Raw genomic sequence first — 25,249 nt, 5'->3', positions numbered from 1 at the left:
TTACAGTCCAAAAGCATGACTAGTTCCTGCACGTTAACGCTAATAAACACTTGCAAATCATTCCATTCATCTCACGAAAACGTGTGAAAGAGTGAGCGAGTAGCAGAAGCGCATTTGTGGCTAATTTTACAGCAGAGGACGTACTGCCCTTTTGTTTTCTGGAGTGTAAGGGATTGAAGAGCTCAGGGAGTCTATGAGGCCTGAATTTAACGAACAGTTTAGGGGTGTAGTATTTGTGGGCTTATTAGCAAGCACAGCACAGCCCCCCGTCTGTCAGAGAGGATACACACACACATAGGAATTATCGTCCATATCAAGTGCAAAGAGTGGATTTAAAATGAAACGATCCCTGTTTTCTTTTTCTCAGTGACCAAAATGAAATGGTATCAGTGTGCATTATTTGCCTGTAGTGATCAGTAATTTAATAGATACTCTAGGTCTTGATAATGGGCTGTGGTTGAGTTACATCAGGCTATAAATAATTGCTCAAAGACTTTATTTTTTTGGTTTGTTATTGTTTAACATACGGGCTGTCACAATTAATTGGTTAGTCCATCAAATTGAATTAGCAGTGATTATTTGGCTTTGAATATATATTGTTTGTTTGATGATAATGCTTATTGTCACTGTCCAAGTAAAGACACACATCTCCAAAACAGTATATTAACAGAAGAAGGCAGGAATATAAGTTAATGAAAAGAGATTTTGGAGCATTTCTGTTGGTCCGTTTATCATGAAAATTTCACAGAATGTGAAAAACAGCTGCTATGTTCAGAGTATGTAGAAAAAGAAAAAAAAATGCAAGAATAGAGATGCATTATTCTTTGGACATTGACAATATTTTCACTTCCTCTACCGGTTTCTCTTACAGAGCCTGATGAACACACCCAATAATATGTATTTTTTAACACAATACATTGTTAATGGGGGCTGGAGGTTAGGGATCTGGCCCTGTGATCGGAAGGTTGCCGGTTCGATCCCCAAGGCCGACAGTTCTTCCTTGAGCAAGACACCTAACCCCCAACTGCTCCCCGGGCGCCGTGGATAGGGCTGCCCACCGCTCCGGGCAAGTGTGCTCACTGCCCCCTAGTGTGTGTGTGTTCACTAGTGTGTATGTGGTGTTTCACTTCACGGATGGGTTAAATGCGGAGGTGGAATTTCCCCGGTTGTGGGATCAAAAAAAAAGTATCACTTAACTTAATCACTTAATATTGCTGTTTGTAACTCAGTCAACACATCTTCCTAGTTCAACCCTTCGAACCATCTATATAATAGTCCCAGCTTTATCCTGCACTACTGTGTAGATGTTGCTAGGACAGAATCTGTGGTTGTAACTCTCGCATTCAAATATAGCTTTTAAATGGCTTGAAGTGATACAGACCACACAAGACGGTGCTCATGGAAGAACTATGGATAAATCAACGAGCAGCAAATGAACAAAAGCAACAGCGAAGTGGAACTCCAGTTCCCCTCAAGAGCCTCCACTGTAACAAGAACCCATGAGCTGTAGGAACAAGAGTGAGAGGCTACGATTAGAGGAGGTGGATCCACGGACTGTATATGTCATCACTGAAACTAATCCTACATTTCCAAGAAAGGACCTTTAGAGGAAATGGAAAAGCCATTCTTAACTTTCTGTGGAAATTAATATAAAAAGATATCATTCCAAATAATTGTTTGCTCCATTCATCATGCAGTTGCCACACAAATCTAAAAAAAAATAAGGTTTTCTTCACAGTGATATGATATATACAGTCACCGGTTGGAACATAATGTTATTGAATAATTGAAGGTAATAAATACATTCACATTATTTTGTCCCCTCATATAACCACACTTAAAAAAAAGCTTTTTAAAACAAATACATCTTTCTTTAGAGTGAGATTTGACTGATTAATCGCCAAAAAACTACACAAATGTGATTAATCGCAAATAATTATATTCATTTATTTTTCACAGCGATGATTTTAAGGCTGCCCTAGTGTATCTTCAGAGACTTCGTAAGGCTATGCATTGTTTATTGTTCAGTGAAGTCCATTTTTATTGCTTGCTTGATTTAATAATCAGAAATAGTCAATGATTGATTGCTTGATTACTGACATCAATACTGACAGCCTGGTTCTTATGTAGGATTACTAATCATTTAATAAGCAAATAAATAAATGAACACTTTAAAATGTAAAACAACGTTGAGGGCAGAACATCTGAATAGACGTCTCTACCTTTGCCACACACACAAAAAAAAGAGCAAAGCGGAGGGGATCACTCCAGATCTACATCATAACGGACTGCAGCCCCAAACTGTCCCACACACCCCTGGAGTTTGGCATGAGATGTCAGAGTGTGTTGAGCTGATGGTGTGTTCAAGAGACAAGTGGTTACATGAGCCAGGGGTTACGGAGAGGAAAAAAGAGGGGAAGCTACATCATTTTTGACACACGTGCACAGTGTGATGCCTCAACATGGTGGTGAGGATGTATGTGTGTTGAAAAAAGAGATGACTTTTTTTCTTCTTTTTTTGAAGCTTTATAGCTGCGCTGGGGCTTTTTGATGTCCTTGTGTCTTCTCTGGCAGCTCCAGGTCCCAGACTGGGTAATAGCGAGTGGCAGCAGGGAAAATGGCAGACGATTACATGTGCAATGGGCTCTGCTATTCTGCTACCCCAGTGACAATGGTCTGGGGTTGCACACTTCAGTCAAATGGCTGGATCATTTTGGTGTCATCAGGGAGGCTGGAAAAGAGAGCATCTCTCCAGGTGCCGATCCCTCTCTTTCTTACTCTCTCACTGTGAAAAGCCTCGCTGAAGCACTTCACTATCTAAGGTACCTGGGCTCTGCACCACTGAAATGTACTTGTCACCCTACCACACCTCCCACCCCCCAGAACACACATCTTTCAAAATACACAGACATCGAATTGTCTGTGATGTTATGACTTGGTACGAATGGTTCTACCTTCAACTTTGCTTTTATTTTTGAGTATTTATTGATTTCTTTCTTTGTTCACTTATTTTTTTTATGTTGATTAGTATTCCCATATCTAAAATGGGTCAGTGTTACTCAGCTGTTGAGCGTTAATAGTGAAACCTCCTTGTATCATGCCTTTCAACCATCTTTTTCACCGGCTGCTTGTTCGAATTTTCCCATTCCACCAGGTGGAACAGGAAAAGTCGAACAAAAAGCTGCCGAATGTCCTGAGAAAATGTCCTCAGATAAATGTCGCCAGCATTGAAATAATATTTAGGATATCCTGACAGCCTAAATCAGTTCAACAGCGATGAGCAGTGGTTATTAAGCTACTGGATTAGCCTGAGTGCAGTTTCGTTTGTAGATCTTTTCAAGTCAAGCTAAAAGGAGAGATCTGTCGTGTTTCAGAGCATCAGATGAAGAACAGAGAACTGCAAGGAAACCTGCTGATTTTGCTCTGAGTCCTTTTCATCTGCTCTCAGTCTGTACATGGAAATGTTTACTGCCACTGTATGATTTACTCATTCAGTTATGTTGCTGACCATCTCACACTAGCTCAATCAGAGAGGCTAAAGACTCCCCTTTCATGCTTATCTGAGCTGTCAGTTGCTTACGACCAAGCTCCCGACCTGGAAAATAGCTTCTGATTGTAAAAAATTTGTTGGAATGGGAGAACTGGGGTTCAAATGGGGCTAAAAATCATAATGAAATGATCTTTCTGTTCTAGAAATGTGAGTTTTAAGAAAGGAAGTGCATAGCAAAAATGTATATATAAAATATTTATATATTAGAAGAACCATCTTTGGTTCCCTCAAGAACTTTATGTGGGAGAAATATCTTCTGGACCATACATTAAGGGCCATATCCTATATTTTTCTTGCATTTTATATTTTCCCAACATGTAATGTTATTGCAGTTTGATGTAGAAAAAACAATTACAATTAATTTTTACATGACCATTTTCCATCCTCTTCTTATCCCCTAAAAAATTAAACAGGCTGTTTTTATTATGGTGTCTTTACCATTGGTATATATAAATGAGCTCAGCTCTGATTGGCTGCCCTGTATTGTGTCTTATTCAAAAAGCAGTCCAGACTAAAATATGTCTAATCATTTATATAAGAATGGGTGGGGCTAAAAATGTTTATATACTACACCAAAATCTTTTAGGTCAAGAATGTGAGCTTTCTAAAAGACTTGCATGATCCATTCATGGACAGAAAGTCATGGTCATTTTGGTTTCTGATGGACAGCAATCCTTACAGTCTACATTTGTGGCCTGGACTAGTCTTGCCTTGTCTTGTTTCTTGTGAAACAAAGATAGTATTACCCATTTCTCTGAGGATGAGGAGTGATGTAATATGTGCTTATACTGTAGTGTTTCTTCACTGTAGTTTCTTTATTACTGCAGCAGACTTGTGGGAAACGCTTTGAGAAATCATGTGATCCAGCTTGGAGAATCGCTAAAGCAGTTTTTCAGCCTTGCCATGTCCTTTAGACAAAGACAATATGAGATAACAGGCTATCTGGACTTGGCTGTTTGTATGACCTTGGGTTCAGACTATGCATGATTTTCTATCTGGCTGCCCTCAAGTACTGGTAAAAGAAAAAACACCCAGTTGCTTTATCTTGGAGGTCTTTGAGGTGGTCCCTAGGTCAGGTTTGTTGCTATGGAAAGAGTCATCCTTGACACAGTAAATTGCAAAAAAACACTGCCAGCTGCTTTCTGTGACAGTGCAGCCTCCATCATGCTGTGATTTAAGAAGATTGCTCCCACTTGTGTAGGCCTGTTTAATATGAAGGAGCCTTCTTCTGCAGAACTATATATATATATATATATATATATATATATATAGTTATCAAGTCACCATGGTAGTATATAATGCGCACAAAGATTTGACCTCACATCATCTGTAATCACATCGAGCAGCCCAGTGTCTTACAGCACGCTCCGTAAGATAAGAAACCCCTGGAGCCTTGTATATAAGCTGCAGGCTGTGGTGTGTCTTTGTAAATGCTGTGGGGGGAATATTGATGGAACAAGCTCACGTAAGGCTCTTCAGAATGACGCGACTCTGCAGCAGGACAACTATTGCTCAAATGCGGTGCACTTTTGGAAGCAGGAAAAGTGCTTTTATCACCGGAAGATTTAAGGTGGCTACTTTCTTAGGGGTGAAATAGATACCCATGTACCCTATGAGCCAAATACAATTACTCGTATCAAAAACAAAATCTCTTGCCCTTATAAATCTCTCCAGAGGGGGAGAAAGATAAGCTTTCAATATGAGCCGCTCCTCTAATCCTGCAATTAAATGAAACCACCAAGGATGCCCAGATAAATGCTCCCACTCTTATTGTGTGAGAAGATATTGAGGGAAGCTCCTCAGGAGTCGCAGACACATTTCTCGTCTAGGCTTTTTGTAGACCTGTTAGATCAGCAGAAGCTGTCCACTGGGACACCAGCCAACAACCTATGTGAAAATGAGTACTGTTAGCACTGCTTTGGAAGAGGAAGAGTTTAAATTCTTAGGACTATTTTCGACTTTCGACTCCACGTTGAAGGTAAAAGATTAATCAGGAGCTGTGTATGTGCTTTTCTCCTTGTTCTGTAGGACTTCAGATGTCTTTCTCCCCAGCTGAAAAGGAGCTTGGCGTATCAAACTTAATATGGACACTATAATAAATGCTTATGCAACGGGACCATAGAGAGGGATATTAATGCCAAAACCACCCATTATAAATACAGAAGAACATTTGAGTGTTTAGTTGTGCACAAACCATCATCACTAATCTACAGAGATGTGGGGAAAAGTGATCTGGTCAGATGAGTCAAAATTTACCGTATTCTCAACTAGTGGGAAAATACTTGGGCAATGTATACCAAGAGAACAGTACAGGCCTGAATGCTTGACCCCTACAGTGAGGCACTCTGATTGCTCTGTGATGATGTAGGGGGCATTTTGCTGGCATGGTTTGGTTCCACTTGTCCCCTTAGATGGAGGGGTCACTGCAAATCAATATGAAGTTAGTCTGAATGATCACCTTTACTCTTTGGTGAAATTTCTATCCTGATGGAGCTGTTTTCTTCCAGGATGACATTCCCCCATCTGCAAGGCATGAGGAGAAGCTGAATGTTTTGCTTAGTATGAATTTACATAAATCACATGTTATGGCCTTTGCAGTCACCAGATCTCAACCCAATTGAACACCTGTGGGAGATTTTGGACCAACAAGTTGATAGCGCTGTCCACCACCAACACCAGGAGGGAATATCTTTAGGCAGCTTGTGGTGGCTCAACACTTTAGGCAAACACTCATACACTGTATGGCCAAGCATATGTGAAATATATGTGATCTTTCCTAGTTATGGAGCTTAGGTGTTTCAGCCACACTCAATGCTAATAGGTGTATAAAATCAAGCACAGTCATGCAATCTCCAAAAATAAACAAGTGCAGTAAAATGTGTTGAACTGAATTACAGTAGCTTCAAATGTGGCACTGTCATAGGATATTGCCTCTGCTACAAGTTGGCAAGATCTGCCCAACAACAGCTCCACCACAACTTACAGAGCGAGTCTGCAAGAACTACATGAGAAGCTTCATGAAATAGGTTTCCTAAGATCACTATGTGCAATACCGAGTATCTGCTGGACTCTACTCTGTAGCAGAGGAAACTCTGGAGTAATGAATCATGCTTCACTGGCAATTTGAGTTTTACGGATGTCTGGATGTCTGAATAGTGCTATCAGTAAAGTTAGGTGGAGGAGGTATAATGGTCTGGGGATGTTTTTTTAGAGTTGGGCCATTTAGTTCCAGTGAAAGGTGATGTTAAGGCTACAGCATACGACATTTTAGACAATTAGAACTCAACAGTTTATGGAAGACCCTTTCCTTTTCCAGCATGACTGTGCCCCTATGCATAAAGTGAGATCCATGAAGACATGGTTTGATGAGTTTGGTGTGAAGGAATTTCAGAGGCCTGCACAGTTGTGCGCATAGTTTTGGCTATGTAGTGTATACCATAAGTGCCCATCTACAAAAATACACTGTGTTCCTACATTTTGGGAACATATAACAAAATGGACCAATACAAATGGCCTGAAACTAACCTACATTAAAAATTAATACACTTAAAAAGGTTTTTTTTTTCTTTTTTTTTTTCTGATTTTCAACCCAGGCAGAATGTATATTTATATTAGTTGCCATTGGTAAGGTAGCATAATTTAATAGTAAGAAATATGTTCAGGTGTGCTTTAGGCATCTTGTTCTTCTATTCCATCCCTCTGCAAACAGCTCTAATGTATTTTTGCATCATCCAAGATTTGGAACAGTATTAAAAACAGTACCCATCAATGGCAACAGATCTCCGTAGCATCAGTGCTGGAATGTTTAGTGCTTCCAGCACAGATTGATCCAGATACTTTTATGGATTAGACTGCATTTATGCAACCAGCTTTACTTTCTTCAGCATCAGTATTCAATTTCAGTATTGACAACTAGCTACACATCACATTACGGGTTTATAAAGGTGTTGTGCTCTGAGTAAGTTTTCCATTCATCGCTTTAAAAATTTGTCCTCAGCATTTTCATGAGCCAAAGCAATGTGTAGCTTGTAATTATAAAACATGACCGTGTCGTTGTGACGCTTCATGAATATTACATTCAGGAGCTGAATTCTGTCCTGTTCTTATTTCATTGAAGTGGAATTGAAATGTTCAAGATTTCCACAGCACCTCTTGGAAATGTTTGTAAAAGTTAATCGCAGCGGGAGTGCTATTCCTCGCCAGCGTGTGATCCTGTGCCCGTGTTAACACCTCGTGGTGATGTTTCAATTTCAAAGAGACTCCCTCATATCCTCAGGAGCTTGCGTCAGTGTCGTGCCCTCTATTCAGGTGGATCAAAGCGCCAACCATTGGAACACGTCTGTGAACTGGGTCCTCATCCATTCCATGAAATTTCCATTTTTTTTTTTTTTGGAGCACATTCCTCTCTGCATGCATCAAACCCAATGGCCTAAATAAATAGTTTATTCGTTTTGTTAGAAGGCTCACGTTAGCATAAAAGATGACCCCAGCCAGACATCGGTTGCAGGCTCTGAGAAGAACCGCACTAGAGGCCCTGGGGAAGCTATAAGGGCGATGCAGAAGCAGGTGCAGTGCTGAGGCAGGTGCTTTCTGTATCAGAGGGGTTATTTTTAGTGGGCACTGTTCTAGATGACTGTCCGTAACAGCAGAGACGAACCGGACCTTTTAGTGAAGCACAGTCAGGATCATCCAATCCACTGGAAACACATGGCTGCTGAAATGGAAACAGTCTGTCTTTTGAAAAAGCACGTTTTCGGTAGTAGTAGGGGGAAGGGGGTGTAACAGGTGAGTGAGAACCCTAATTTATAGGGTATTTCCCTAACCCCTAAAGTTACAGTTGTGATTTCTTTTAAAGAAAAAAAACAGTCCAATGTTTTCATGGCACTACCAAAACAGACTTTTAGTCTGTAGGCGGAGCTTTATTTTAGCCATGCACCTCCATTTTAGAGCCAGTTTGAGACTGCATCCCTGTCCCTCATGGCCACATGCTGAGCATTTAGATCCCATTGTTTTGAGGTAAATGGTGTCCAAAGTCTGTACATCAGTCTGTAACCTTAAGAGTTGTCATTACCCGGTTCCCAAGTGGTGCAAACATCTAAGCGTTGGCACTGGTGATGCTACAGCCATCCTTGGCTGGGAGTCCAAGAGACTACAATTGGTTTCGCTCTCTGGGTGGGTAGGATAGTCCCCTCTCCCCATCACTCAGTGTGAAGCTGGTCAGCGCTGGTGTCTGTTAGCTGACATAATACATTTGGCGGTTGACGCTTTCCTCTGAGCGCTTTCAGATTTCCAATGACGTTGCAGAAGCAGCAGTATGAAGAAATGTGGTGGTGCTTCACAGGTCACAAAGGAATGCTGTGATGGCTTACGCCCTCCTAGTGGTATCTGTCGGTATCACCTGATTCGAGTCCTGCCTAGTGGATGGAATTGGATGTGACTAAATTACGGGGAAAATTATGTAGGTTTTCCTACATAAGCAGAGCATTGGGTATTAAAAAGCAGATGCTGTGCGCGGGTTTGTGTGTGCAAGTGTGTGTGAGCAAGAGAGACAGTGAGGTCATGACTCCTTCATGCTGCTTCCCTCAGTGTGATGGTGATAAGTGACCCAGACGATCTGACCAGCTGCCCTACCTTCTCCACCTTTCCCCCTGACCACCACTCACACACCTGCTCTGACCCTCACACTCCATGGCTGCTCAGTTTGTTCATTCATTTGTGCATTCCAGAGACAAACCACACAATCTGTTCACTGAAGTGTCGCCCATTCCGTGAATTGTTCCCTGCTAAGGTGATTTCGTAGTTTATCAGTAAGTATAATCCTGTCCAATCGTGTTTCTTTGTACACACTAGAAATTGCAAGTAATAAATCCACTAGTTGACGCTGTTGACAGCAAGTGGTTGAGGACGGTGCCTGAAATACAGTGACAAGAAAATCATGCACAACAAAAAACAACTTGCATTAAATTAAGTGAAGTACAGGCTGGCATTTCTTGGTTTTAGAGAAAATTCAGAAATAACTTCTCAAAACAGGATCAGGAATGTTGGGAATCTGGAATGTTTTCTGATTTTGCAACTAGTAGTAAATTTCACTCTAAAGGCTCACTGGTGTGAAGAGATGAGAACTGGTGAAAATTGCTTGCTCTTTGCATTTAGCTTGATAAACAATTATTAGTTTTCCATTGGACTAATGAAACCAGTGCACGGACAGACAGAGCCATATAATATAAAACTATAGCATAAATGTCCGTATATTGTTAGTATAAATTCTTCATAAGAGGTGAAATTCTGGGAGCTGGTGTGATTTTAGCATGAGGTTTACATCACACAATGATCAGCTTTTTAAATGACTGGTCAAAGAGTTCAAATTAATAGTCGTGCAACACCTAGTACACAGACCGACACAAGGGTGCAGGTGTGATTTGGTGGGGTGGGTCTTATTTAAATCTAAATCAGGTTTTCTTGAGGATTCAAAATGCTTTATACCTGCATGCATACATTTTTAATACAGTCAAGTTTGTTGTTTTTTATTGTCATAAAAGACTCTGAGGACTCTAAAATGATTCTGAGATGATAGATGTAACAGCCACTCTCACCAGGAGTAATACATGAGCTACCTCTATAACTTGCAAATACAACTTAATAGAAAACAGTCTTTGGGCTGAATCTGGACAAATATCAGTCAAACTGCTGTCAGAAATTCACAGATGATGTTGCTGGGGGAAAACAAGGTCATTGAGATTTTACAACATTAACCCAACGTTTAAAAAAGATTTAATGTGTATGTAAAGTGTAACCCCCGTGTGGTGTTCATGTTGTTGTTACTCTGTGGTCTGGTGGACCCCACGGCATTATTGTTTTTTTAAATCAATGCAGCCATAGCAATTTATGTAAAAGAACCAGATGTTTAAAATATCACTAGTGGCCAGCGTAGGGTTCTCCTTTAGCAGCTGTAGCCAGTCAGCAGCTTATGTTCTTCACAGAAAATGAGCAAAGGCCAGGGAATCTGAGGTTGAAATAATAATATATCATCATTTTTTCTTTTGCTAAACATTAAAAATGGGTCCTTCAGACCTGAACACCACACAAGGGTTAAATACATTAGACATAATAGAAAAGTGAGATGATTTGGCTTTGATGCTCTGTGTATAAGACAAGGAGTCAGGATGTTGTTTCTGTTTTAGAACTTTAGTGTTTATATATATATATATATATATATATATATATATATATATATATATATATATATATTAACAAACACTTGAGCAGGGACCAAAGAACCACATCTGCCCTGGTTAGTATCATGTCACCTTGAACCTGTTGGTCATCTTGGTCTATTTTCCTCAACCCATATTAACAATCTGCCTTTTGTCTTAATGTTTACATGTATGAGAGTGTCCTGGTTCAGGGGGGATACAGGAGACATGTTTACCTGCTGTGTGAGAAAAGCAATGACATCGATAGCACCTCGGTTTGGGATGCCCTCCTCCTCCCGCCCTCCGAGTGTTCTTCCCTGGTGTAGTGGAATTTGGCTCCCACTGTGCCCTGGAGCATCGCGCCTGTCCCTCTCCACTTGACATCGGTGTAGGAACAGCATGGCTTGGCAGCTTCCCTGCTCCGATGTTAAATGCAGCAGCCATTCTGCACAGCCCCTCGCTGTTTCTCTGGTGTATAGAATATCAGCCTGAGCGCTGCAGGCTCGTCATTAAAACAAACACCCCCAGACACCCTTCACAGAGCAAGCCTGGGCCACCAGCTTTTTATTAGCTTTCCTGTGACTTTGGAAAACAAAAGCAGTTGCTGTTCTGCCCGCACATGTCCAGCTTCTGATGTTCAAATTAAGGGTGGGCGATATGGCAAAGATGATACTTGATGACACTGACATGATGTATATCAAGATATTGTTGAGGGAGGTCAGAGGAAGGTTGAAATGGACAATATGCACCAGCAAAACAGTAGTGGCACATTTATAAAAGGCTATAAGCAGGTTTTTAATAAGAAATGAACTATTTAAAGGGGAATTCCAGCTTCAAAATTTCTGCATAATTCATCCAGTGCTTCGGTGGTTTGATGTGAAATGGTTAAATGGTTAAGATACATATTGATTTCTTTACAGTGGTGATGTTAGGAACCAGGGGTCGTGATGTCTACCACACAAATACATTATTAATTTTATTTACTATTAATTTTATCTACTTTTATCCAAAATCACCAGTGAACTAACATGTACCTTCTGAGTTTTTGTTGCTGCTATCAGAACAAAACCTCCATTTTTCAGTTATTGACGTAATTTGAAAATGCCTGTTGTCATTATCATTATGTAAATCTCATGATAAATGGACCAAAATTACTCAGAAGAAAGTCTGGTTACATTGACTTACATTAAAAGTAAAGTAGGTTTTTTTCCTTTTCCTGTAAAGTTACCATTTTGGAGATACAGGGTTTTGTTTCGGCAATAGTTATACGTAATGTAGATAATGACAAACCTGTGGTTAGTCTGAAAAAAAAATTGGGGGCTGTTTTTCCTTACAGTACCCTGCATGTACACCTCTGCCATGAATGTACCTATTAATATATTTTAAACCAAAACCTGATCTCAGAACTATTATAAAACGGTGTCCCAGGCATCAGGCCTGAGCCATCAGGTAACCATTTCATGTAATAATTTTCTGTGAGGGAACATTGAAAGGCGTTAAACTCTTCAGACGTCTGGTTCCTATCACCACCACTGTGAACAACTGTGACTCTAAGTTTCTCTAGAACAGAGCATTTAACACCAAACCAGTCTGAATGACTTTGTTTACACTTTAACCATGTAGTTATACAGAAAATTTAAAAAATCATTAAATGCCTGTCTAAGAAGTAAATAAGCAATTTGTAAAATTAAATAAATTAAGATAATGGCATAATCAGCTACCATCTGATCAACTGGTAATGACTATAATTATATAGTACCTATATATAGTTAATGTAGTTACTATACGCTGTTTGTTGTTGTTTACAAGCTGGCTATAATTGGTCTAAATATGCCTTTTTATGATGCGTGCAGTTGTTAAGTACTAATGATATTAAACAGCATATTGTGATACATATAAATTGCCATACTGCCCACTCCTAATTTAAGTCTGTGCAGATATCACCTTGATGTTGAGTTAAATGATGACTTTGCATGATGTATTAGAAATATGAACATGAAAATACCAAAAAGGTCTTTTAAAAATTAAACTGTCTTCTAATCTTTAGCCCTGAATGTATGTACCAGCATGCTTGTTGTCTGAATGATAGACAGATGACAGTGAAGTTGACCCCGAGCATCTAATCATGTCAGCGAGAGTTTGGAGCCTGCTGGTGTTCATTATTCTGAATGGACTGGCTTCAAGTCCATAAGAGGCACTTTTGATAATGACTGATATGTTTAGCAGAAGACGATAATGAGCCTTTAGTTCTAGTCCATTTCTTGTCACAATGCAGAGGAGAAAATGAAGGCCAGCAGATTCCTATAACAGCCCAAACACAAGCCACATTCAAATGAAACTTAAATTTCTTTTTTCTAAATCCCTCTAAAACATGTATAAATGTCTTTTTAAACATGGGGAGCAAATGCTTTCTGAATAACTGACTGTCATTACCAACTATTAAAGCTGTCTTTTAAACTTTAAAGGCAACAACGATAATGAGAGATTGCAAATGGCAAATAAGAAAATCCCATTCAAATATGCCCGGCCCGTAGAGGAGTGGCTACAGGAGAAAGGTAAACTCCGCCATTCTTCAACTTTCATTCTGCCATGTAGACTCGCCATCAGTAACTCGGTCTGTACCAACAGACCTTACACCCAGATCTCCATCCACTCATTATACGCTCTCTCTCTCTTGCTTTCTCTCTCTCTCGCTTTTTCTCTCTCTCTCTCTCTCTCTCTCTCTCTCTCTCTCTCTCTCTCTCTCTCTCTCTCTCTCTCTCGCGCTTTCTCTCGCTTGCTCTCTCTCTCTTGCTTTCTCTCTCTCGCTTTCTCTGTCTCGCTTTCTCTCTCTCTCGCTCTCTCGCTTGCTCGCTCTCTCTCTCTCTCTCTCTGTGCTTTCTCCTCTCCCCTTCCCTTTCTCTTTCTTTCTCTCTCGTCACCGTCTTTCTTTTTGTTTCTTCTCTTACTGTTTCTCCACTCATTCTCTCCTCCTTCTCTCTCTCTCTCTCTCTCTCTCTCTCTCTCTCTCTCTCTCTCTCTCTCTCTCTCTGTCAGTCTGTCTTTCTCTCTCCCTCTCTTTCTGCCCCAACAACCCCCCCGTTCCAAAGAATGCATGTACAGTGACTTGGACCTCTAATTAATTTGCTAATACAGTCTATATATTGTGCAGGTGTCGGGGAGAAAAAAAAAAATATTTGGCGATTCTTCCAAAGTTTTCAAGATTTATTCTGCGTAAAACTTCCATAAAATCAATGTTAAAGTCACAGCTAAAAACATTATAAGTATGTCATAAATTGCTTCAGTCTACTTTGGGTTTGTCTTGCAGTAACGTGCCTTCTTTGAGTCCTTATCATTTGAATCATTATCATTTCGATTTTTTTATTTTTCTAAAGTCATTTGTCATTTTATTTGAGAATGTTTGACCACATGTATTGTTTATCAAATGTTGAAGTGTTTCATTTCTTCCATGGTAGCACCTTTAATTTACATATTAATATGCACACCTTACTACACTACTGTTAACAAGTAGCCATATTAATAATAGCTATTTTATTTACTAAAAATCAGGCACATTTGAGATTTTAGGGGAATAACAAGAACTTATAATAATTTACTGAAATTGTCTTTGTGGTAATTCATCGTTCACTATTTGCCAGAAGGTATTTTTAGACATTTTATTCAACATTTCAAGAATGATATGTGAATAAAATAATAAATAATATATCATGATTATATTTCCATGATTTTAAGTTATTTTTAAGACTTGATCACCGGTTCATTCTCAGACAGCTTTTTCAGTTAATATAATCACTTACAATTCTGTTCATCATTCTGGACACATCTATCATTTCTTTCTCTTTCTTTCAAATTTGTTTAAACATATAAATCTGTACAGTATTAGCATAATCAGTTATTTTGTACATTTAACTTTAACCAATTAGTTTTGATTCCATATTCTTGAATGTTAGTGTAAATATCCCACAGCCTTAATTTATTTAATGCATTACTGCAGATGACAACCTACTTATACTTGATTAAATGTTTGATAATGTTTATGTCATACTGTCTGTCTTAGTCATGCAGGAATATATTCTCACGTAGACTCATTCAGGTCTGAGCTGTCTAATGACCCCAGTTTACGGCCTGACCTTTTAATCTTTTACGGGTCTTCTGATATGACATTTTGTGAGGTACGGTAACATGAAACAATCATTAATCTCTCCGGGTCCTAACGCTGAAGGAGAGCCATGTTGAGATGGCTTTGACCTGCTTTTCTAATGAATGTGTCTGGGTCTCCCTTGCTCTCCTCTCAGGGCGGCAGCTAACGATATTCAACACCCAGGCCACCATTACGATCGGGGGCGCTGACCGCAAGCGGCCGTTTCAAGGCCAGCTCTCGGGCCTCTACTACAATGGCCTGAAAGTGCTCAATATGGCCGCGCAGGGCAACCCCAACATCAGAATCAACGGCAGTGTGCGCCTGGTGGGGGAAGTGCCCTCTGCAGGATCGGCCAGAACTACAGCTCTGCCCCCGGAGATGTCCACCACCTTCATTGAGACAACCACCACCATGTCCACCACGACCACTAGAAAGCACCGCTCGCCACCTACAATATCGGTACCACTACACAAACACAACTCCTCAAACTTCCACATTTACAGTCATACAAAAGTTTGAACACCCCTGATTAAATTATGTTTGGTTGATTTTCTAAGTGAAAATAAGTTAACACATCTACAGAGAATACACATAGACGTGGCAACTTTAGTGCACAAAATCTATTTATTTGCTGAGTATAACGTTGGAAAAAATCAAACCAAAAATAAAAAATATTCCACTTTTGTGCATTCCACATTTTGTTTTTATTTTTCCAATATGATAAATTCAGCAAATAAACAGTAATTGTGTGTTACAATGCACAGAACTGTGTTCTCTGTAGAGCGTGTGTGGACTTGACCAGGAGGGCCTGGTCAGACTTTACACATTTGACTTGGCTCATAACAAATAAGGGTTCTATGACAAGTTGGTGCTTTGCAGAGCCATTTTTAACCCTTGTGTGGTTGATGTGTTTGATGTGCTACTCAGCGGTCTGGTGGACCCACTGCATTATTGTTTTTTCAATCAGTACAGCCATGACAGTTAATGAAAAATACCAGATGTTTAAAATATCACAAGTGACCAGCATAGGGTTCTCCTTTAGCAGCTGTAGCCAGTCAGCAGCCACACACACAGACACTAACAGCAGGCCATGTAGGAGGAGAACAGAGTGAAAGACGCAGCACCTCCACACTTTCACTCCCCATAGATTCATCCCAACGCATGTGCAATATAAATGTGTATGGGATGAACAGTGTGAAGTCACTGAATGTTTTTTGGAAAAGTGCTATTTTTTTTGTGTACAAAACATTTTTCAAAAATCTGTCAAAAGTTTGGGGACACCCATTTTCAAGTTGTTTTTAATATAAAAGAATTTTTCTTTGTTTATTTCCAATAACTAAAGACATAAAACCACTGGTTTATTTTAATGAAAACAGAATTTTATGACACAATGTAACAGTGCTACATTGGGAATAAGCCCACACATGTTTTGTGTTGGTCCAAAAAAGTTTCACTATGTGCTTTTACTGTTGGAAAGAGTGGTTTACTGTAAAATTTACCATCTGAAGAGACTTACTGAGTCAGAATTGTTCTCAGTGATGGTGATAGGAACAAGGCATCTGAAGGGTTTAGTGCCTACATCTACATCACTTAAAGTCAATACATGAAATGGTTATGAATGTCTGAGACATTATTTTATAATAGTTTTGAGAAGATCTTGCCCTAGACATATTTAAAGCCTGTGCTGGGTGGAGTGGTACATGCAGGGAGTTCTAAGAAAAATACTTCTCAAAAGAAATCTTTTTATTCAGATTCTATCATAATTTTACCATTATTATATATATATTATATATGATGGCATATAAAAAAGTCATGTAGGTTCACTGATGATATTTGTTCATGTTGTAGATCTCACTACTCCTCTGTCGTATCACTACGACTGTAAAGAAATAAGAGCCAGGACATTTTTTTTACAGTGCACACGTTTACACTCTACATGACTTTGTTTACATCTCAGTGATTGAAATGCGTTGCATTTTTTTAATGCATCAGTGGATTTCTTTGGGAAACTATCATATCTATTTTAGGCAAAAGCTGCTCTTCTTGGCAAAGAAGACAACTGAAGCTGAGTGTTTTGCAAGGATCTTTTGTGTGATTAAAAAGTAGCGCCAGTAAAATTCAAAAGAGAAGGGTGTCCCCAAACTTTTGACAGAGAGTGTATGTAAATGAATCTAATGTAGGTTGTCATATCTGATTGTAGGATAGACATGCTTTAGGCCCTACGCCATAAATAACCACATGGCCCACATTTATGATTCATGTAAATGAGGATATCAGGTCTCAAACTACATTTGCATCTACAAACCGAGATACCTGTGTAGATTAGTATGTGCACTCAAAAGCTCAACCTTTTAATACTGAAGACCTTGTATTGATTTGTGTTGATGAACATTTATGAAACAGGGAATCAGGGTGTATTCTTTATACACACACACACACACACACACACACACACACACACACATTTTCTAAGCCACTTCTCCCTCAGGGTCGCGGGGGGGTGCTGGAGCCTATCCCAGTGGTCATTGGGCGGAAGGCAGGATACACCCTGGACAGGTTGCCAGTCCATCGCATGGCTCTTTATATACCGCAGCCCCAAAAAGAATTTGGACATTTTGTGCTGTACTTTAAAATATAAGTCCATTGCCATCATTTTAAACATACCATTCCAAGACTGTCATTTTCTTGTTGGGAACAGTCTGCAGTCGGTCTGTTTCAGACTTTGCAGGTTTGCATCCAAAATGTTTTTGTATATTTCTGTGTTGATGATCCCATCAATGAACACAAGCTCATCAATATGACTACAAGAAACACATACAGATGTCTCCACCTCTGTGCTTTAATGTTTTCTTAGTGCAGTCTGGTTGGAATTTTACCAAGTCCACCTGTTTGATGTTGTGCTAAAACTCTTTTTCTTTGAAGCAAATATATTTTGTTAAACATGACCGAGAAATCATAGCCTCTTCAAGTTAAGTGGTTAATTGGTTAAAGTGTCCAAATACTTTCTGAGGCTACTGGACCGACTCGTTTATATACCAACATGGATGACACGATCAGGCTATTTTTTGTAGCGCACATTCTGTGCGATTACAGTGCAAAAATTGCATGTTTTGTTAAGTAATGCCTGAATTATGTGTTGCATTTAAAATAACGTGTAGTCTTGGCTAGGGATGCATCAATACTGATTCTGGTATCAAGTATCATAAAAATACAGTGATGCCAACATCTGATACCTCCTGTACGCATGATATGTAAGCCTAGTGTGCCCTGCGCTAATGAACAAATGAGTCAAGCTGGCAGTAGAACAAGTGTCTCCTCACACAATGTTGCTGAATCATGGAAGTCGGATGAAAAATCAGTGGTCAGTAAACATCCCACTTTGGCATATTCGCAAAAAAATAAACAAATACAGTCAGAACAGCTTCCCCAATACAGGTAGAGACACACCAGCTAACAAAATAGAGTTTTTATACAGTGTAAGCATATAAAACATAGGCTTTGTCTGTACATGATAGTCTATTTAAACATGTGAGTCACCAAAGAACAAGATTTCGAAAAATATGTATGCCTGGCTTTCGAAGACATTCAACTAGGGAGTCCAACAAAATGTAAAACTCAGAACCTGAACTCCGTGGATGTGATTCCTGTCTCTGTGCTACAGAGACTGATAAAAGAGACAATTTAGGATCAAAACTATAAAGATATTTTTTACACTCACAACTGCTTTCTGAGTAGGTTAATCAGTGTGGTGTCCGTATTGGCAAGTACTTAAAAACACATACTTGTGCTTGGTCTGAAAAAAAGGTATCCGTACATCACTATGCCTGACTTTACTGCACTGTGCCAGACTACAGTATTAAAATCTGAATCTCCAAACTATGAATATGCAAATAATAAAGTGTTTTTTTTCCCCTCAATTCGTCACATAGCCAGGTGTGCATGAATGATTGTCAAACAACATGCAAATGACTTTGGTTGTGAAGCACGCGATAAGATCACAGGCTCGTTTCATGAGGTTTGAACTTTTTTCTGACCTAACCTTATTTCAGCTGTGTCAACAAACTGATTTTTAATGTGCAAGACTTTTATACAACTGTAACAGCAAAACAGAGCGTTGCACATCTAAAGTTTATCCTGATGCAGGTCGGTTAAATGCGATGAGAAGGGGCATTTTATAGGCATCGCAGGACAAATGGAGCTGGCCGTCTTGATATTAAAGCCATCAGTCTCCACCGCGTATCTGACACAAAAAGGAAAGGAAAAGAAAGGAGGACATTTATATACACAGGCCCTACAGCTGGCCTGAGAACACATTGAAATCTAGGCTTGACACTAATGCGAAGAGTTTTAACAATGCAGGTCTCAAAACAAAGCCCAAATTACTCATTTTAAATGGTCTGTGTTGTATCTTTGTTTTCTTTTTTTATTTCTTTATTTATTTCTGTCTGTGGGTGTAATTAGAATGTTGATTAGCTCTTTTACCTGGAAATCACTGCTTAATTACTGCATAATTAAGTAATTTCTCTTAATCCTAAAAGACAACACTGTTGATTAAATGTGTTGTCATTACTACACTGCGCTGTCGCCTCTCCAGCACATTTTTCTCAGGGCAGATTTGTTGTTACTTGGCCGTGTCATCTGCTGACAGGTTGTGAACATCTGACAGATGATAGCTCTTTTCCGACCCTGGGGTCAGCAGAAACCTAGATAGTGAGTGGTTTTATTAAGAGACGGGCTTGTTACCGGACACTCTGCCCTGATCTTTTAACTTGTGAACTACCAGTTTGTTTTGATTGCTTGAGGGGGTGCAGAAGTGTGCTTATACAGTACTGAAAGTAAAGGGGCCAGAAATGGTTCTCTAAAGGGATGCCATAGACCAGGAGTGTCCAGTCTCATCTGCGGAGGGTTGGTGTGACTGCAGGTTTTCACTCCAAACGAGCAGAAGTGCACCTTCGTCTTTCGGAAGAGATAAGACTGAAAACTGTCTGACCTTTTCTGTACATATGAGCACATGGACACTCGCACAAATTTGCTAAAATGTGAACAATAGTGCAGAATCTTTCATCCTTATTTTATTTGTCACAGCTTTCTTTGTGTTGAAGTTTATGATTTGTGCACCTCTAGGTTTAAATAAAAAAAAAAAATCCAGTTTAAATGTGCTCTCAGACCTTTGGACCCGCTATCGGTCAGATGATGCTCAGATATCACTCGACTGCATGAAATGCAAGGTGTAAACGCCCACAGGACGCAGTGCAAGTAGATTACAATCAGACTCACATTAGGAGGTGGTCAGAAACAGTTCTTCACCCCATTTAATACATGTATGAATTTGTTTTCTTTGTCCATTTGTTCACTATTTCGTGATGTTTGCTGATTTTGGTCCTCTAAACCAAACAAGTATTTGCCATGAACATCTTAACAGATTCAAAATGTGTTTTCAGGGTGCTTTGATAATGAGTGATGCTATAGAAGATCCACATTTTGTTCCTTAGCTGTGAGTGTTAGCCCTGATGTTTGGATATTGCAAGTTCTTTGTAGGAATAAGTTAACCTTGAAAGGGTGGGTGGGTTGACAGGCCATTCCCCCTCCCCCTCATCACTTAGCAATTAGTGTCCTCCTCCAAGCGTGTTGAGCTGTCCAGTGGCATGGCATTAACAGCAAGCAGTTCAAAAAGGCTGCAGGGGTGGGTCACATGTATCTGAGGAAGCATGTAATGGTTTTTACCCTCTCAGAAATGTGATGAAGACCTGCATAGTGAGAGTGAATTAGCAAGATTGAATTAGAGAGACAATTCCAGTGTAAAAAAATAAACAAATAAAAAATAAAAACGAACAGGAACCATTTTTACATGAGATATTACTGTACGAAGAGCCTCCATACATGGTAATGAGAGTTCTTTTCCAAGAACTATACATCCAAGCCAAGAACCTTTTAAGAACCTTTATATTTGAGTATAGGCCCAGCCGAAGCGTAGAAAATGGAAATTTCCACTAGCGCAGGCTCTGAAGTTGACCGTGTCTGACTCTTGCTATAAACTGTAGGTGCTCAGTCGAGCATCACTCCACATTCCAGTCTGAGCACAACAGGCAAACGACATGCAAATGCAGCAGACATGAGAGTGTGTGCCACTGCCCAGAGCTACGCACCAGAGACACAAACAATGACCAGTGACGCAGTTTGAAACCCAGGAAAACAAGGTTGACTTATTTTTCCGTGCTATAGAAAAGCCACGGAATCTGGTCCAAATTAATAGCATTTGCGTTACTGTGTCTGTAAGTGTGAGGGATTTATTCTGGTTAATTCGGTGACTCACCACGCTTGCATCATTTATACAAGCATTTAAAAATTTGACAAGGGATGATCACGCACCCACGATCACTTTTAGCACTTTTCTTGATCTCTCAAGCCCTCCTCCCACACTAATACGCAAAACACAGCTCTTTATGAGATCATTTTCCTTCTAGCTAATGTAAGCAGTGTTCAGATACGCATGGAATAAGTGTTACTGTTCGTCTTAGGTCACTTTTTGTGCAAAAGGGATTATAAATTGAACCATTTGGTAACATACAGCACTGTGCAAATTTCAGAGACCATAACCTTTCATTTATTTAATGTAAACAAAACAGCAATTTATTAATTTTTTCAAAAACATTTAACAGAAACTTACACAGAAGCCTCAAAAATTAAATGCAGTTTTATATTTTTCAGTATTTACTGTACCTTTTTTACAGCTTCCATTAGTTTCAAGAGACTTGCTTTCTGTTTTACAAAGAAATCGGCAGGGATGTTTTTCCACACCTCCAAAGTTCAGTCTTAGGAGTTAGTTGCATTTTCTGCTTCTTATGGTTGGTAGTTCCAAATGCTTTTAGACCCATAGCGCTGAGTTATCTTCTCACAGTGGTAGTATGGACAAACACTTGTGGATGTTTTCAGATCTGAAGCAGCTTGATTTTCTCCTCTCTGTTAAAGATGAAATCTTGAAGTGCTGTTTATCTGATGGGGGCAGTTTTGGTGGTCATCCAGGCCAGTTTTTAGAAACCATGTATTTAACTCATTTTCCTTTGTTTTTCCTCTTCCTTTTGCAAGAAGGTTTTTGTATATCTAAACTCTTTAGAAAGATCACCTGAATAGAAATAACATGCTGCAGTTGGAACAAAACATCATATCTTCATTTATGTCATTTTCAGTTTTTGGCATAATCTGAAAAAATGCCTGTTGCCCTTTACATTTTTGTACATTTGTACCAATAGAAACAGCCCAAATGACTTGGAAATTATTATGTTTCTGTTGATTTACACTGAAAGTAAAGTATGCTTTTTCCTTCAAAGGTAAAGTTACCATTTTTGAGGCTTATTCATTCAGGAAATGAAATAATGAAGCGTGGGCTCTTGACTGTTACAGGCCACTGTACATACTGAACAAAAGCAATATTTTGATGACTTATGATGTGGATTACTCCTTTTGCTAGAACACGGTCACAGCTATTTTTCCCTGCCATGGCATGCTGGGATATGAGGATAGCATATGTGTAGTGCTGGATATAAAGGTAAGGTTTAAGAGAGAGTTTCACAGTGGGTGCATCTCTCTCTCTCTCTCTCTCTCGGCCTGTACGGAGGCTCGCGCAGTGCTTCAGTGGAATTGGCAGGGGGATTCTCATTAAGACTTAGCAGTCTGGTAGGTCAACACGCTGCCGGTCATGTTTGCTTTCCCATCTTAATTTGTGCAAACAGGATCAGTAAACAAGCTGCCTGTTACAGTTGGGGAAGTAATTTAATTGTGCACTGCAATCACATGTATTATGTTGAGAGAGAGAGTTCAGGGGGATGGGACTATTTATATATCATTTTCTCTGCTGTTTCACATCCGAATGGGAACAAGGCCTCTGCAATGTTTTCAGCTTAATTAAGATCAAGGGTGCAGAGGAGAGAGAGAGAGATGTACTGGTTTTACTGATCTCAACCAGTGCAGTTCTATGGAGATTTGTTTATTTATTTATGTATGTATGTATGTATTTATTCATTTTTATTTATTTATTTTGAAAAATGGGACTAGTCATCTGACATGCATCCCCTGGTAATAGGTTTTAGAGAGAGAGACTGAAAAATAAACATTTTAAGAATGAGTACTTTCAGGAACTGTGCAGGGAAATCTAAAGGGAATAAAATCTAGCTGCAGTCTGATGTTACGGTTCAGAAAGTAGGAACAGTGAGAACTTCCACTCTGCCAAGCTGATTTCATATGTAAGAGGACAATTCATAGGGATTACAGGCAGTGAGGCAGATTTCATTGGATTTAATGTGTTAAGTTGGAACTGCTGTATTCACCTCAAGCCCCAACCTTAACCACTCCTAAAGAGGAATTTTCTAATTTTCCAAACGTTCAGCACAATTGAGATATTGCAAAGAAACTTACAGACTTGAATTTCTTTACAGTGGGGGTGATGGGAACCAGGGGTCACCATGTCTACAACACAAATATAGCAGTTTTCTAAAGTGCTCTAATTGCTGGAGCTGTGAACACAGTCTGAGTGATGTGGTGCTGAACATGGAGAGAGATAATGACTGACAGCGTAATGTTTGGGCACCTTCTTTGAAGAGAATATAAAGAACATGATGGGATCTCAGTGCAGAAACGTTTAATAGTTTAAACAGATCAGCAGTAAAAGCAAATAAGGGCTTTTAAATGCTGTCCTTTCATATTGAAGAGCTACCAATTCATAACTGTTAGAAACACATGCTTTTTCAGTAACAATAATATTAAAAAATTGAAGAATAAGTGCACAAACACAAGTATAAGCATTTTATTTACTACCCAAACCTGCATCTGTTTTTATATGTAGTGTTGAAAATGGCTGAACAGTGGTAAATCTAAAAAAAAAAAGAAAGCCTATCACGATGCAGTAACTTGCTGTGAACTCCAAACAGGCCAGAAAACTCTCCACCAATACAGACACTTCAAACACAAACCTTACTTCAAACAAATATCTCAAACAAAGACTTGCAAACACACAGGGCAAAACACAGGGCTTAAATACAAGAGGGTAAACAAGGGACAGGTGGAGACAATCAGGGGTGGAGTCACAAAACAAGAGGGCTGAAAACCAAAACAGAAGCACATGGACAGGACTGGGAAGTAAACACAACAGGAGCACATGGAGGAGTGGGAGGAGCCAAGCGTGACATGAAAAGGATAGTAAAAAGGCTATAAGGGGCATAGTGGGGTGGTACTTTATTTTTTAAGGAAAAACATTCACTTTAATTCCTAATTTATTTTCTGAATTGAACATATAGGAAAACATAAAGCATAAAATGTAAAATCTGACATTTGAAAAAAGGCACATTTTCTATTTCGTGTTCATTTTTTTCCAAAACGTTACACATAGAAATTCTAACCATATAATGACTTCTTTGGTATGTTTTGTACATTACAGACAACGTTTTGTGTAAATTTGAAATATATATGGAATTAAAGTATTGATAGTAGACAGATGGTGTAACATTCATCCATGTGGGATGGAAAGGGGGGGTGGCAGTTTTTACAAGGGGGGTGATTTTGTATTTTTTTTCCTCCAAACCAGAGGATGGCATCGCCTTGGGTCCCATCTGGATTGGAGTCCTTATCATAGATCCAGTCCATTTCTCAGTAAGGGAAGGTGCCTGGCTTCTTCAGTATGTGCTAGTTTTTAGTCTTTTTCGCTGAAATGAGATGTCAGATGTGAAAGGTAGTGATAGAGTTGTGTATATTTTTCTTTCCTCCTGGGCAGATGTATAACTGATGTCGTTAAAGTTAATGGAGCTGCATAAGCTTTAACATTTGCAGCAATGGGACAATCTGTATTCAGGGCAGTCGTTTCATTTCAATCAGTCTGACCTCTTTAGTAGTCTGAGGGACTGTCATCAGTCTATTAGCCGCTTTTGTCCCTCTCTTTACTTCATTATTTGTCATGAAAAGAATTGATAGCCTTTTTTGACATTTTTTTAATCAGCGCAATAAAGACTGTATTAATGACAAATATGAAGGTATTGTTAAGTGCTATGTGATTAAATGACTGTCGATAGGGACATTATAGGATGATGATGCAATTAGTTTGTCCAGCAAAATGGCCATCATTCAGCCATTTTGTCTGAAGTGCTCTAATTGCTGGAGCTGTGAACACAGTCTGAGTGATGTGGTGCTGAACATGAAGAGAGATAATGACTGACAGCGTAATGTTTGGGCACCTTCTTTGAAGAGAATATAAAGAACATGATGGGATCTCAGTGCCAGAAACGTTTAATAGATTAAAACAGATCAGCAGTAAAAGCAAATAAGGGCTTTTAAATGCTGTCCATTCATAATAAAGAGCTACCAATTCATAACTGGTAG

The 25,249-nt window shown here is 39.3% G+C and overlaps 1 protein-coding gene across 17 annotated transcripts in view; it reads left to right on the top strand.

Moving 5' to 3' along the window:
- Positions 1–25,249, top strand: part of nrxn3a (neurexin 3a) — a 483,992-nt gene that overhangs the window by 417,625 nt on the left and 41,118 nt on the right. For all 17 annotated transcript variants that reach the window (XR_005130817.1, XR_005130816.1, XR_005130818.1 and 14 more), the window contains 2 exons: positions 13,209–13,298; positions 15,039–15,343. Coding sequence is in view for 14 of the 17 variants with exons in the window: in XM_037542000.1 (XP_037397897.1) it covers positions 13,209–13,298; positions 15,039–15,343 (395 nt within the window). In the remaining 3 variants the exon portion in view is untranslated. The remainder of the gene's footprint in view (positions 1–13,208; positions 13,299–15,038; positions 15,344–25,249) is intronic.

This window comes from Pygocentrus nattereri, chromosome 10 (genome assembly GCF_015220715.1).
Source record: "Pygocentrus nattereri isolate fPygNat1 chromosome 10, fPygNat1.pri, whole genome shotgun sequence".
NCBI lineage: Eukaryota > Metazoa > Chordata > Actinopteri > Characiformes > Serrasalmidae > Pygocentrus > Pygocentrus nattereri.
This window is presented reverse-complemented; position numbering and strand designations above follow the sequence as displayed.